Source organism: Penicillium arizonense (genome assembly GCF_001773325.1).
Source record: "Penicillium arizonense strain CBS 141311 chromosome Unknown PENARI_contig006, whole genome shotgun sequence".
Lineage (NCBI taxonomy): Eukaryota > Fungi > Ascomycota > Eurotiomycetes > Eurotiales > Aspergillaceae > Penicillium > Penicillium arizonense.
Window position 1 is genome coordinate 320,896 of NW_019173283.1, and position 13,644 is coordinate 334,539.

At 49.1% G+C, this 13,644-nt stretch overlaps 5 protein-coding genes across 5 annotated transcripts; 2 read left to right on the plus strand and 3 right to left on the minus strand.

Moving 5' to 3' along the window:
• Positions 1 to 324: 324 nt before the first annotated feature.
• On the minus strand, positions 325 to 1,794 carry PENARI_c006G00202 (uncharacterized protein; the record flags this gene model as incomplete). The annotated part of the gene is made up of 4 exons (XM_022630101.1): positions 325 to 640; positions 703 to 1,309; positions 1,369 to 1,661; positions 1,718 to 1,794. The coding sequence occupies 4 exons, from the start codon at positions 1,792 to 1,794 to the stop codon at positions 325 to 327; spliced, it is 1,293 nt and encodes a 430-aa protein (XP_022490008.1).
• An 893-nt stretch (positions 1,795 to 2,687) lies between these two features.
• Positions 2,688 to 4,253, minus strand: pigc (phosphatidylinositol N-acetylglucosaminyltransferase; the record flags this gene model as incomplete). Its single annotated transcript, XM_022630411.1, has 2 exons — positions 2,688 to 3,865; positions 3,926 to 4,253. The coding sequence occupies 2 exons, from the start codon at positions 4,251 to 4,253 to the stop codon at positions 2,688 to 2,690; spliced, it is 1,506 nt and encodes a 501-aa protein (XP_022489540.1).
• A 1,378-nt stretch (positions 4,254 to 5,631) lies between these two features.
• PENARI_c006G06326 (pantothenate kinase) lies at positions 5,632 to 7,177 on the minus strand (the record flags this gene model as incomplete). The annotated part of the gene is made up of 4 exons (XM_022630390.1): positions 5,632 to 5,962; positions 6,010 to 6,526; positions 6,579 to 6,861; positions 6,947 to 7,177. The coding sequence occupies 4 exons, from the start codon at positions 7,175 to 7,177 to the stop codon at positions 5,632 to 5,634; spliced, it is 1,362 nt and encodes a 453-aa protein (XP_022489727.1).
• A 1,699-nt stretch (positions 7,178 to 8,876) lies between these two features.
• PENARI_c006G06008 (DEAD/DEAH box helicase) lies at positions 8,877 to 11,145 on the plus strand (the record flags this gene model as incomplete). The annotated part of the gene is made up of 9 exons (XM_022630371.1): positions 8,877 to 9,193; positions 9,262 to 9,319; positions 9,368 to 9,503; positions 9,553 to 9,913; positions 9,981 to 10,060; positions 10,140 to 10,291; positions 10,346 to 10,548; positions 10,592 to 10,740; positions 10,817 to 11,145. The coding sequence occupies 9 exons, from the start codon at positions 8,877 to 8,879 to the stop codon at positions 11,143 to 11,145; spliced, it is 1,785 nt and encodes a 594-aa protein (XP_022489891.1).
• Positions 11,146 to 11,491: 346 nt separating this feature from the next.
• Positions 11,492 to 13,081, plus strand: PENARI_c006G11715 (polysaccharide deacetylase family protein; the record flags this gene model as incomplete). The annotated part of the gene is made up of 3 exons (XM_022630644.1): positions 11,492 to 12,333; positions 12,614 to 12,699; positions 12,762 to 13,081. 3 exons carry the CDS (start codon positions 11,492 to 11,494, stop codon positions 13,079 to 13,081), a joined length of 1,248 nt encoding a protein of 415 aa, XP_022489662.1.
• Between the last annotated feature and the right edge of the window lie 563 nt (positions 13,082 to 13,644).

Genomic DNA, 13,644 nt, shown 5'->3' on the forward strand with positions numbered 1-13,644 from the left:
AAGACAATGATACACGAACAGCGGTACAGATTAAGCGATGGTGCCCGGCTAAGTACTGTACAGGCAAAATAAGGATAGTGACAGCGACATCAGAGAAGAAAACTAGCGCTGGTAGGGAATTCAGGGAATTCAGGAACAATCGTAGGATATCAATAGATCTTAAGATAGCAATAGAATCGTGCAATTATTACTATATGCCAAGAGCAACCTGTGCTCCGTCATTTCATCGCTCTCACACTCAACATGGACATCGTCCTCCTAATCAAACAAGTCAAGCTTGATTAAGCCCATTACGAGTGCTTAGTTGCGTCAACTTCTATAGACTCAAGACTGAGACTTAACACCGTCCTGCATGGCCTTAAGGTGCTTGAACCCATAGGTATCCTCACCCAAGCTCCAGGCCATAACACCACCAAGCTTCTTCTCAGCGACGATGTCCTTGAACTTGCGGGCAATGAGGTCCGGGGTATCCCAGGTCCAGAAGAGGTGGTTCTCCTTGTCAAAGTAGTACTGACCACCGGCCTCCTCGTCGGTCTGACCGTTCTTCTCGGCCTGGCGCCATGAGTTGGTGATCGAGATGCCCTTGCAGGTACCGTAATCGGAGAGACAGCCGGTCTGGCAGAAGTCATCGCCGGTACCGCTAAGTAAAATGTTAGTCTCTAATTGGCAACAATAGATAAACGTGTGACGCTAAATACATACCAGTTACCGTAGGCGCTGCAGCACGATCCTTCAGGGCACTTGGACTTCTCTCCATATCCACACTTGCCGTTGGTGGAAGTCTTGAGATCCTTGGGGGGATCGGCGACATTGGTAGCCTCGAAGGTAAAAGCACCAGACTTACCGTTGTCGGTTCCATCGTTGTTCTCGAGCTTGACCATCTTGCAGCCGAGGGGGTTCTCTTCACAGTCGGACTCGGGGTCGGTGGTGAACCACTTGGCGTAGTACGCAAACCCAAGGTTCATCTTCTCGGGAGGAGCGCCGATCTCAAGGTAGTTGTTAATGGTATCCAGAGATCCCTGGACCGAGCTGTGATGGCCAGTGACGTTGTCACGACGGTTAATGAGGTCGTAGGTCATGACATTGATATAGTCAACCGGCTCGAAGATCTTAGGCCCCTGCTCCTTGGTGAAGGCAATGAAATCCTGCTTACGGCCGGGGGTGGCGATGGAGAGGATCTTGTCGTCGCCAATGGCCTTGCGGATGGCAGCGAGGAACTTGGGGTAGGCTTCGATCTCGCCGACCTTCTTTGAGTTGGGGACGTCTTTGTAGTCCTGGCCGTTGCCACCGGGATATTCCCAGTCGATGTCTGGATTAATGTGTTAGTCTTCTGCTTGCGTGGTGAATAATATTTGTGATGTAGCTCACCAACACCGTCGAATCCTTTGGAGTCGAGCATTGCAGCGACATTCTTCGCATATCGTTCGATTGAGGCGTCGTCCTTGACACTGTCCGAGAAACCAGCGGTATCACCCCATCCTCCAATGGCAATACCGAGCTTGGTGTCAGGGCTGAAGCGCTTGCGGAAGCTTTCAGGAGACTCGAACGGCTCGAAAGATGGCGGCGAGTCAGAGTTGAAAATCTTCGAGGGAGCGAATGCCATGATGGCATAGTCAATGCCCTTGGTCTGATCCGAGCCTGGCAGATCGGTCACATGGTATCTTGCATAGGCGTTAGATATACATCTTTGTGCAGTTTCAGAGATTCTTGTACTCACTGGTCAATGTACATGGCAAAGCGCGTGGCGACCACAGATTGGGTGGCCAATAGGCCGAGTGCGAGGTGCTTCAACATGATGAGAACAAGACAAGCGATGGACGACTGGTCGAAAGTTAGATTAGGGAATTATGAAATAATAATAAACAAGAGAAGAAACACCCAATATGTCGAGGGTCAGAAGTCAGCCACAAGCCGCAAACAAAGCACCGAGGATCACAAGAAAGAGAAAGAAAAAGAAAAGAAACGCAGGAAAAATGGTCGAGTATATAGTCCTCCAGAATGCGTGGACATCAAAACATGCTCTCGCGAATGATCGGCGGCTACGGAGATTGACGATCCCCATAGAAGGTTTTTCGGGTTGCCCATCGCTCCAGATTTCCTGTTTCCTGCATGACATCCACCACATCCCTTTGGCCGGAGAATGCCGCAGGGCTATTCTGCTTAAGAAAGCGTTGAGGTGAGGGAGGTGATCAGGCGCTAAGAGAGGGGCTGTGGAATGTGACGCGAATAAAGCCTCATTAGCATGAAGAGGGAAAGATGAAGGCGTCCTCAAACATCGTATGTTTCAGTAGGGTCGGCTAACATCGCCAAGTAAGAGATCTGGACTGCGTAGGTTAGAGGGTGCGGCAAGCGTTAAGACTCCAGAGGCGCCGACATGCCAGATTCGCGCATTCATTCCCCGTCACATTCCTTCTTGCGTCATTGTATAGACCCAATCACCAGGGCAAGGCTCGGAAGGCTTTCTGGGGTACTTGGTCACGTTTAAATCCCGAATATCTGGGACAATGGCATGGGACACGAACATAGCACAGGTATATAAAGATGACGACCAATGAAGGCTATTCGGATCCGCAGGAAGCTTCGAGATTAAGATAGATTGATCTAGGGGTATAGGCAATAAGGACCGCACGACAAACTCCAGGTGTATGTTACAATTGCGCTAAATTTTCAATGACCAAACGTGGGGATCAGTTCCAATGCCGCCGAATGATAGGACGCGCAGGGTCCCAGGGACCGATCACAACGTTCTTGTACTTCTGCAAGCTGATAAGCCACCAGCTGCACCCGCCCATCACAAGTGCGGTCAGGATACTTCCCAGGACGGACCCAATAATGGCAGCTGCCCATCCACCGCTCAGTGTAACACCAACAGCGCCACCAGCCACAATCACGAGGGTTAGTGTCAGGACGACATGACCAGTCCATGATTTTTGTCGCAACTGGCGCCGGAAGATGGGAAACAGCCCAAATACCTCCATTGAGAAAAGCATGAGACTGAACACGTGTGTCGTGGAAGGCAACCGAGAGGCAAGTACGGTGGATGCCATCACGGCCGCGTTTGTAGACAATGATGCAGGGAACTTGGTGGTGGCGCCTGCGCCTTCCCCACTGCCATAGTCGAAAGAAAATATATTCATGATTATAAGCCAACAGCTCATGGCCCAGATGGAGTCACTGGCGGTGGATTTGGTAAGGGATTTCAAGATGGGACTTAATCCCAGAAGGGCGAAGTAGATGAGAAAGGCCGATTTGACTGTGGTCATTCGCTGTCGATTGCGCGGAGACAACATTGACACTCGGGGGATATCCTGGGATAAAGATCCATCTGTGCTATTAATGATAGCACTGGGAGGAGCACATGCTACGGCGTTTTGAGCTATCGTATATGTCACCCCATCAATGTTTTCATTGATATCTGCGCTGGGGTTAGTCAATTGCTCCTTGGATTGATTTCCAGACATCGTCAGCCCAAGTCCATGAATGGCGTTTGTTTTCGTTTCGTCGGGTTGCGTGTCATTCGCAGGTGGGTTGGCGGCGCTAGCCATTGAACTCGAACTGGAGCCGTCATCGCCTTCAGCGGTACGATCTGCACTTTGTACAGATTGCGCATGTTCGTTCCAGATCCAATTGTCCCATAGAGTCCAACCCACGGCCGTGCCCACGCTTCCCCAGCAGACAATCGAGACAGGGCTCACTCTGTCTTGGACGATACCAACGAAGCAACAAACGAATATGGCCACTGAGCATACATGCTGCACGATCACGGTTGAATCTGCCACCAGGGGCCAAAAATCGTACGGCCGTACTCTGGGGTTGCGCTGCAGATGGTCGAGAAATGTTTCGGTATCGGTATAGTTATCCGGGTCTAAAGTGAACAGTCAGCATGATATCCCCATATAATCCCATCAATCCCACATAGACATACATGACTGTTTAACCCAGAGCAACTTCTTCCAAGCACCCTTTCGCTTGCGACGCCTCCCAGAACCACCCAACTTCTTGCGCAATGCCGCAGCAGAACTGAGATGGGCCGCATTATCGCCATTCAAGGAGCGCAGATTATCGTCATAATTTGCAGGTGCTGACCGGACGCGCGAGAGGGACGGAGCAAAGTAAGCATCCTCCGGTGCCAATCGATTGGGGTCGGGGAGGGACCGTTCGGGTTCAGGAGACTTGGATCCCGGGGTGCGGTTGGGGTGGGTTTCAACGGGAATTGGGGGAGGGAAAGGATCAAGCGAGGGAGGAGACGTCATCGAGCACAAGCAGAACTAGCATCGAAGCATGGCGTGAGGATAAAAGCTTTGATCTTGAGAAGGTAACAGCTGGAACGCGCAGTCCCCACGTGGAGGCTGATTCAGCGGTTATCTATGATTTCACGTGATGCTATCAACCCTCTATACTTGGATGTTACACGATCAACACTGCATACATGTATGTTTGTAGATCATCAAAGACACAGGGATGGTAGAGAAATCTAAGGAATCCGACACTATCCTACATCAGCATCCACGGAGCTTAACGGATATGTACCTCAGTCTATCAAATCCTGGCTAACCAAGTATATATACATCCAATCCAATCCAATCCGAGTCCCAATAATAGTCCCCACAAAGTCCTATTCACCTAGAGAAGCACAGTCCCAAAAAAGAGAACCAATCATAGAATAATCCCTCGTCACCACAAACTCGATCATCTCACTCTACGTGGGGTCGTGGAGCCAAACTGAACACTTCACCGCATCCCCGCCAAATCACCCAATAGTGGCATCACGAAGATCATTTTCAGCGCACTGGGTCCTGAAACAAAGTGGCTCCCTTCAACGCGAAGTGAGTCTCAACTTATACTACAGAGTAGTTCGGTGACGCTGAGAATTAGATTGAAATGCTTCACTCGTGTCCACCGTGGGCCCCGCGATAGACGTAAGCCCCAATTCTCAACCACATCAGCCCACTATGCTGGATTCGACACGGATGATGTTTCTGGGGATTTTTCTGGGATTCCTATGAAGCTTTGTATTGATGATTTGCTTTGTTGTGGAGAGATGGTTGCCAAGGGGTATATGGCCAAGACTAGTAATGCTGTTGTGGAGCTTACGGGTCGGAAGGCTTTGTCTTTCCGGGAGGGTTTGTTGCAGTATAAGGGATTGATTCCTTAGGCTTGGGAGTGGTGGGACTGTCGGGATGTTGAAGCGATGGTACATATTGGAATATGAATATAAGCATCTGTGTTCTGATCATGCCTGGCCTCTGTGAGATTGCTAATATCATGACGAAAGCAAAGTAATGCATGTTTGAGCAACCAAAGGATGAAATTCAACACTCTAGATTGTAACCAACTCTATACACATAGGTTGGAAAATGGGGTATATCAACATTTTCTTTTTAAACAATGGAGACATATGACTCTGACAGGGTTAGGATCCCGAAATGCAGTGGAAAGGATGCACAAGGAGGTGGAGATAAAACCAATGAGAGAACCCATAGGAGTTGCCATACCGCAGTTTACAGCTCAATTGAGACAGCTACTGCGAGCAGGCGATTTTAACAAGAATAACAGGAGAGTTTTCAACTGCCCCAAAGGGTATCGAGTTTCGATGCGGAGGAGAAAGGGTAGTCACAGCAGGGTCGAGTGTTATGATTCACTCGAAGACCTGGTATGTTGCTGATTGAGGACATTATTGTTTGTAACGAGGTTACGGACCGCCTGCGGTGCAACCACGTCGTCGACACTATTTCTGCGGCCCCAATTCTGAGGTTGCCGGCGGATGAAAGCTCCAACAGCTCCTAGGTAGCCTTCGTGGCGCAGGAAGTATGCTTGCTTTTCGCCCTTGGACCAGAAACGGATGGCGTATGAAAGGGTGTTCATAGTTTGACGGTGGCCGCGGATGAAGGAACCGCCAAAGTAGATGTGCTTGACTTGGTGCTTCTCCGACTGCAGATAGGCAATTTGGCCAATATTATTACTAATCGAAGTTAGCTTGAGCTAGGGGAAGTGAGGATAGTGACATACCTGATGGCATAGAGCAGGCTCCGGCTCATGTCTTCTGGGTTGAATTTCACTCCACCGTTGCTCTCGTCCCCGTCGGGACCTCCGTGGATCAATCCCTCACCGTCTTCCGCACCTCGCTCGGCGGCATTCTTCAACCGGAACACCTTACCGAACGTGCTGGCAATGGCTGTGCTCTTGAGACCAATCTTGCTGTAGTCCATGCCATAAATATCTCCTACGAGCATATCCACCCCACTGTTATCCCCGCTGTCGGCCATTGCCAACATGTCATCAAAGGTCCGCGAGCCGGTCAACAAAGACATGAGACCCCAGAAAGTTCCACCACCCAAGTGAGTTCCTCCCACACGTTCATGTTGTTTCGGACCGGACACCTTGATCATTGACACTCCAGACCCTATGTTGACCAGGAGGTAGGGGTATACATCGGGTCGGGCCTCGGCATATCGCATCGGTTCGGTATCGGCATCACTGTAAGTGAAGACCTCGTTCGGAATTTCGGTGATGAAGAAATCGAGACCTGCATGATTGTGAGCATTGCGCGGAATCAGACGGACATGACAGGAACGCACCAATGATCAAGCATTCCATCTCCTCTTCGCGGAGGATGTTCACGTCCAGCGCCTCCTTCAGCTTGTCGTAAAACTTGAATGCTCCCCCACCGGTGGCTACCACACACAGTCCCTCCTGCGTGGACCCATTGCGCTTCTCGTGTTCCTCTTTCAGCTGCCGAATGAAGTCGATGCAGATGTCTATGCGGTGAGTCTCGAAATTGATGAAGTTCAGCCGTCCACCATTATCGGCCGTGTCTAACTCGCGAGTGAAATAGACCAGCTTGGCCAGTGATCCGCCAATCTACCCATTGTCAGTGAGGTCGCGTGGGAATATTCCCTGAAATTGCGGGGACCGGTCGCAATGCGGGGCACAGTTCTCGACTCACATCGACGGCGACATGGCTCACGACGCCAGTGTGGTGAGGAAGTCGAATATCCTTGTTTTCATAATGCACGCCCTCGGCCTCAGGGCTCTTGGAACGGGGCTCGTCGTCGACGATGAAGGCGCCCGTGACGTTGATCTTGACGGCGCCCGGGTTGGTGATTGCCTCCTCCAAGCGGGCTGGGCGCTTGCGACGCAAACTGGGGTCTACCTCCGGAATATCGGAGGGAGCCATGATGTTTGAGGATGTTAAAGTCGAGGATGGTCGAGATGGTGAGGTAGCCGTGCCCACGGTTACGGCGTATTTCTCCTTCTACCCGGGGGTTCCACTTCCGAGGTTCACTTCCCTTCTACTTCTACTTCTACTTTTGCTTCTATTTTGCAGTCTTTTTTCTGAATTGGCCTCATTTTGGATCTTAATTGAGTGTTTTTTTTTGGCACTGCATTGAATAGTATGATTGCTTCTGGTCCATTATTGCACAAACGTTGCCTGATTTCTCCCTTTCAACTCCCTAGCATCCTGCATTCTACATCCTACATTCTACATTCGCCTTACTCATGGCTCATTCTCTAGCTATACAGCAGATATTGGCGCAGGTCGCTGATTTCTGCCGCAAACTACCCTTTAATATTTACTAAGGCACAACCAATAGGTACAAAAGGGCTTATAAGTGTGATAAAGTGTTACACGAAACCCAGCCTCGAAGCGAGTATACCGCTTCATGCATTGTTTTCGCCCTACTTTGGCCACTCTTTTCCACCTGTTTCCCTTCATTTCGAGTGCCTCAGGTTAATCATATAGATTATACGTATACAAGTGGGGCTGTGAAAAAAGTCATGGCTATGACTGTAGTGGATTGAGAGAAGCCCAGGGTAGCTTCCTAGTGCCGACGTTTGGGCGAATTTGCAATTGCTCATAAGTGGTCAATTGCCCCGTACTGCGCATCTTGATCTTAGACATATACCACCAATTTTAGCAATTGTGATTCTCCGTATGTATAATCGTTATGCTCAGCGCTTTGGTGATAGAGTTGTGATCAGTGTTAAAGGGACTCGATAAGATTATATATACATACACGTAGGGACTTACCTTGTGGAAGCCCATCTTCTATTTCGTTGATGAAATCGAAAATTTCCTCCCCCCAGGATATTTGCACGTTTGTGAAGACTAACAATGTAGGGCTTGATGCCTGCTCTATTGCTTGCAGAATGTGTATGAGCTAATGATGACCGTTAAATTGATTAGTAGATGTGATTGTCATGGTGACAGGTCACATAACGTTAGCGCCGATCTAAGTCTTCATCTTCATAAGATGCTATAACACTAATCGTGCTTAAGAGATGTTTAAGTTCTTATGATGGATTGGTCTTATCTGTCGGCCTAGTGCAGAACTACAAACGGACAATTATGCCATAGAACCAACTGGAGTTTTCCTCTCCTCTAAGGCTAGCAATATTTTGTTATTTTGTATACATACCATTTGTACATATCACAGCCTTTCCTATTGTATAGAAATATCCTCAATCCCTTGCTGCACATGTATATAGTGGAATCTGGGATTCATCTTATGTCTAGCTCTCGTTATATATGATATACTATTTTGAAAGGAATTGAATGGCTACATGCTTGAACGTTTTTATTTCCGAGCGGGACTCAGATTGATATTATTCTGGTATGATGTTACGCGAGGTTACGCAGTATGAAGGGCAGCTGGGGAAACCAGTCAGTTCGCGTGTGGCGGCGCACCTTCCAAGTGATGCAAAAGCGAGGATCGTGCCTTCCCTTCTGTGATGTTGTTGTGTTGCCTTCTATTGCCTATAAGAAGGCCTTCCCTCATCGATTCCCTTTTTTTTTCCCTTTTCTCGTCGCGATTCCGATACTTCTGAACGCCTCTGCTTTGCTCTTCTACGGTTGATTCCTTATCGCATCCACCATGGATTCGATTGACCATCAGATTAACTCTCTCGCCCTGGGCAACGACCTCCAGGAGGACGTCCCCCCCGTGGCTGCTGCTAATCTACTCAAGCTTTCGGGTGTTGATGACCCCGAGGAGGCTGGCCGCCTAGGCTGGACCAACCCGGTCCCCTTTGACTACGGCAATCCTGACAAGAACTCTCGTGACTGGGCAGGAATTGCTAACCGCTACGAGTGGGATCCCGAATTCGGCGAAGTTGGTCCCCCCAACGAGGAGCTCGAGCAGCAGCTGTTCCGCGGCAACCTCATCCAACGCGTGGGAGACCGTCTCGACGAGTAAGTGCTCTGACCCGCAGAATCGTTACTTTGGCTCGAGAACTGACGGTTTTCTTTCTCCTTCCCAGCCTCAACGCCTACACCGTCAGGGTTGACAGTGATGCCACTATCCAGCCAGTCACCAAGGTAAGGGCACAAAACAGGACACCAGCTCCATATTTTGACTGTCTATAGTGGGAGGATGCCGGCCTGCACCCGGTGATCCTCGAGAATATTAGCCTATGCCAGTACACTGCCCCAACTGCGGTGCAGTCTTACGCTGTCCCTGCGATTCTCGCAGGACATGATCTAATCTCCGTTGCTCAAACTGGTACGTACTGTTCTCCATGGCTTGTTGAACTACAATACTGACTGATTAGGATCGGGCAAAACCGCGGCTTTTCTGATTCCAATTCTTTCCAAATTGATGGGAAAGGCACGCAAGCTCGCCGCACCCCGTCCCAACACTTCCGAGGGCTTCAACCCTGCGACAGATGCAGTTCGAGCCGAGCCTCTGGTTCTGATCGTGTGTCCCACCCGCGAGCTCGCTACCCAAATCTTCGACGAGTCCCGCAGATTGTGTTACCGTTCCATGCTGCGCCCATGTGTTGTTTATGGTGGTGCTCCTTCTGGGCTTCAGCGGGAAGAACTTCAGAAAGGATGCGATATCCTCATTGCAACTCCCGGTCGTCTTCTGGACTTTATGTCGCAGACCCACGTGCTCTCTCTTCGTCGAGTTAGGTATGTAACCCTGCTGATTCAGCCTAGATACGATCATTGTCGAATATTGCAAACTAATGATGACTAGATACACTGTTATCGATGAGGCCGATGAGCTGCTCCAGGCAGACTGGGGGGATGAATTTCGACGTATCATGTCTGGTGGAGGTAAGCGTTTCCTTGTCCTTGGTTCCATCAGTCTTTTCCTCTGCTGGATCTTTAATGTACATGCTCTGACTTGAACAAGATGTGAACGAGGATGCGGATCATCATTACATGATGTTTTCGGCCACATTCGACAAGGAATTCCGACAGCTCGCCAAAGAACATCTTAGTGATGATTATGTGCGCCTTCGTGTCGGCCGCGCTGGCAGTTCTCACAGCAATGTTACCCAGCATGTATGCTTATGTACAGACTCGAAAACATGTTGATGTTGGTGCTTACACTCTTAGATTATCTACGCTGATTCGGACAAGAAGATGAAGGCCATCTATGACCTTATTGTCAGCATGCCGCCTGTGCGCACTCTGGTTTTCGTCAACAGCAAGGAACAGGTGGACTTTGTTGACGACTTCCTGTACAACTCTGGAATTCCGTCCACCTCTATCCACAGTGGTAGAACTCAACGTGAGCGCGAGGATGCTATGCAAGTTTTGTTTCTGTTCACCTTCACCTGCGCTTATTAATGAGTCAAACAGTCGTGCTTTCCGCACCGCCAAATGCCCTGTCATGGTTGCAACTGGAGTCTCAGCCCGTGGACTTGATGTCATTAACGTGCTTCATGTCATCAACTACGACCTGCCCAGTGCCATGCACGGAGGTATCACTGAGTACATCCACAGAATCGGTATGTATTTTTATATAGAGTGTGGTTTCTGGTCCATTTTTGAGCTTCTGGCTAATACCACATCTCGTATTCACAGGACGCACTGCTCGAATTGGCAATGAGGGTCTCGCCAGTTCATTCTACAATGATCGGAACGAGGAACTTGCTACCGAGCTCGTCAAGATCCTCATCGAGTGCAAGCAACAGGTGCCTGATTTTCTCGAAGGCTATCGTCCTGAAGGTGACGTGCTGGACTTCGATGACGACTCGGACAACGAAGCTTCCGGGCAGAAAGAGAACAAAACATCTTCTCAGGTTGCTGATGAAGAGCCTCTCGCTGCCGAAGCCGATGGTGATGAGCCTGCCGCCGAGGCCTCCACTCAGTCTAACTGGAAAGCTGCCGAGAGCGATGACATCTGGAACTAAGGTTCTTCGATTGAACACGTCCAAATTTGAGCGACAAAGAAAGCAAGGAGAACAACACAAGGAAAAATGAAAAAGGAAAACAAAAGGATGAAAACCAAGAGAGAACCGCGCATGCACGTATGCAAACCGAGACAGCGAGGCGTATGGATATCTTTCGATTTTGCTGGGGGATTTTACAATGATTTTAGTTTAGTTTACTGAATTAAGACCTGACTCCATCATTTGTTTTCCTGTAGATCTGAGGTGCCTGCCTTATGGGTAGACCATCGCTCTTTACCTTTCCTACACAACTCAACCTCTTCTCCTTCAAGCACACTCACTCTTTTACAAACTCTAGGTCTTCATCATGCATCGCTTATTCATAGGCTCTGTCATCACTCTTTCTCTATTTCTCACCACTACAGCCCTTTATTATGGACCGGTCAACCACGGCCACTGGAATGAACTCCGAGACACCCTAAATACATCACACAAGCAGAAGACAGAGCCTCCCTTTGTCATCGATACCTTCCAGAACCCAATCCACAATGACCTGGGATTTTGGCACGGCTCTGGCGAGAATCTCTCAGTGCAACATGGACCGGGGTTCATCCGTCTGCTCCCAAAAGACCCAGACCAGAACTTCCACACTCAGTTCGATTCCAACACTTGCTACAGCCTTATGCCATGGTACAATGATCTCCTACATGTCGTCTTCGAAGGCACAGATAAATTCAGCGTCTCATTGAACCAACACAATGACGAATGCAATCCACACCGCAGTCCCTTCCCCAGCGTCGCGGATTCAGTCCAAGCAGAGCGATACGTAGTACGCCCAGACGCTGAGGAGTCGCGCGATGATGATTGGGACTATGAAGATGATGACTACGATGAAGATGATGATATGGATATGGTTACTCCGAGGGACACTTATGGCAAGCTTGGGAGACATTGTCAGAACGGTCGACGACCCAAGCATGCCAAAGGTAGTGCCAAAGGTAGTGCCAAAATTCCACTGGGCCACCGTGACCTCTATATTCCCCTCACTCACTTCGAGATCGATTTCAATCGGGTTGTCTCTGTTTCTTTCCATGGCTTCTATACCGAAGAACCCATGACGCTACATCGGGTTGAGATCGTTTCTGCTGTCCCAGTGCCATCGCCAGAGAATGGTCATTTTCGTTTGCCTGGAAAGCTGCCAAGTGGTAGGTTGGTGCTTCGTTGTTCGCGTCCGAACTCGTTTGCTTTTGGCATCGATGATGGGCAGCCCCAGTTTTCTCAGAGAGTCATGCGTATCCTTGACGAGGAGAATGTGCGAGTGACTTTTTTTGTTGTCGGGGTTGGACTCAGAGATCGGTCGTCGAATTTCACTGCGTTCTATAAGGAGATGTTGAAGAAAGGTCATCAGATTGCGCTCCATTCGAATACTCATCCGAAGTCAGTTCGCCGCAACAATTCCTTGCGTCGAGGTGCTGACAGGGTCAAATAGGATGGAATCACTTCCCACCGTTGGTCAAATTGATGACGAGATTATCCAGATGATACAGGTATTCAAAGACCAACTGGGTATTGAGTGTATGTAGTCCTCTTATACTTCTTTCCGATGACAATGCTGCTAACTCAGTTGCTCTCTACAGCTTCATACTTCCGACCACCGTTCGGCACAGTAGCAGCACGCCTACGCCAGCAACTCTCTCGACACATTGCAAACCCCTACATCGTGAATTGGAGCGTGGACGTCGAGGATTGGCTCTGGGCCAATACATCCTCACCAGAGAAACAACTGGATGCATTCTACCGCGGTGTGGCAAAAGGTGGAAACCTCGCTGTGATGCACTACCTTAACCCGACTACAATTGGGTATCTCCCGCAGTTCATTCGGCATGTGAAGAGCGCTGGGTATCACATCATGCGCATTGACCAGTGTTTGGAGGATGCGTCCGCTCCGGCACTGTGAGTATGGCTTGTTTGTGGTTTTTGTACAGATTCGAAGCAAGGCTTTCCTTCGTTATATATCCTTAGTGTATAATCTCTCTTCCTAGTTGGTGTCTTGACACCGTCCGCGCAATGATACTCTCGTTCGTTTCTTTGTGATCATCTTCTACCATACTTGTGTTTCAGAGAGCCTAGAGTAGAGTGTAATGATTGTGATTAACCAAGAAGGATTAGTAGAAGGGTTGGTTTGAATGAATCCGATCTTGTGTTCAGTGATCAATATATAAAGATAATCCCAGCAAAACACCAACGCCAAACAGAAATGTCTATCCATGACCATCCAGAGAATTGACAATAAAATGGTAGTACACGGTCCGAGACCAAAGACCAAAGACCAGAGGCAAGAGATTTAACCTCACAACCTCACCGAGCCCGAAATGCCCACGCCCATGCCCATACCCACCTAGGCAGTCAGGTATACATACCTAATCCAATGTATACCAGTGGTAAAACCAACCCAACGAACAAAGCTCAATAAAGCTCTCCTCCATGCAAAAATAACCCAACCCAACCAAAAAGCCATCC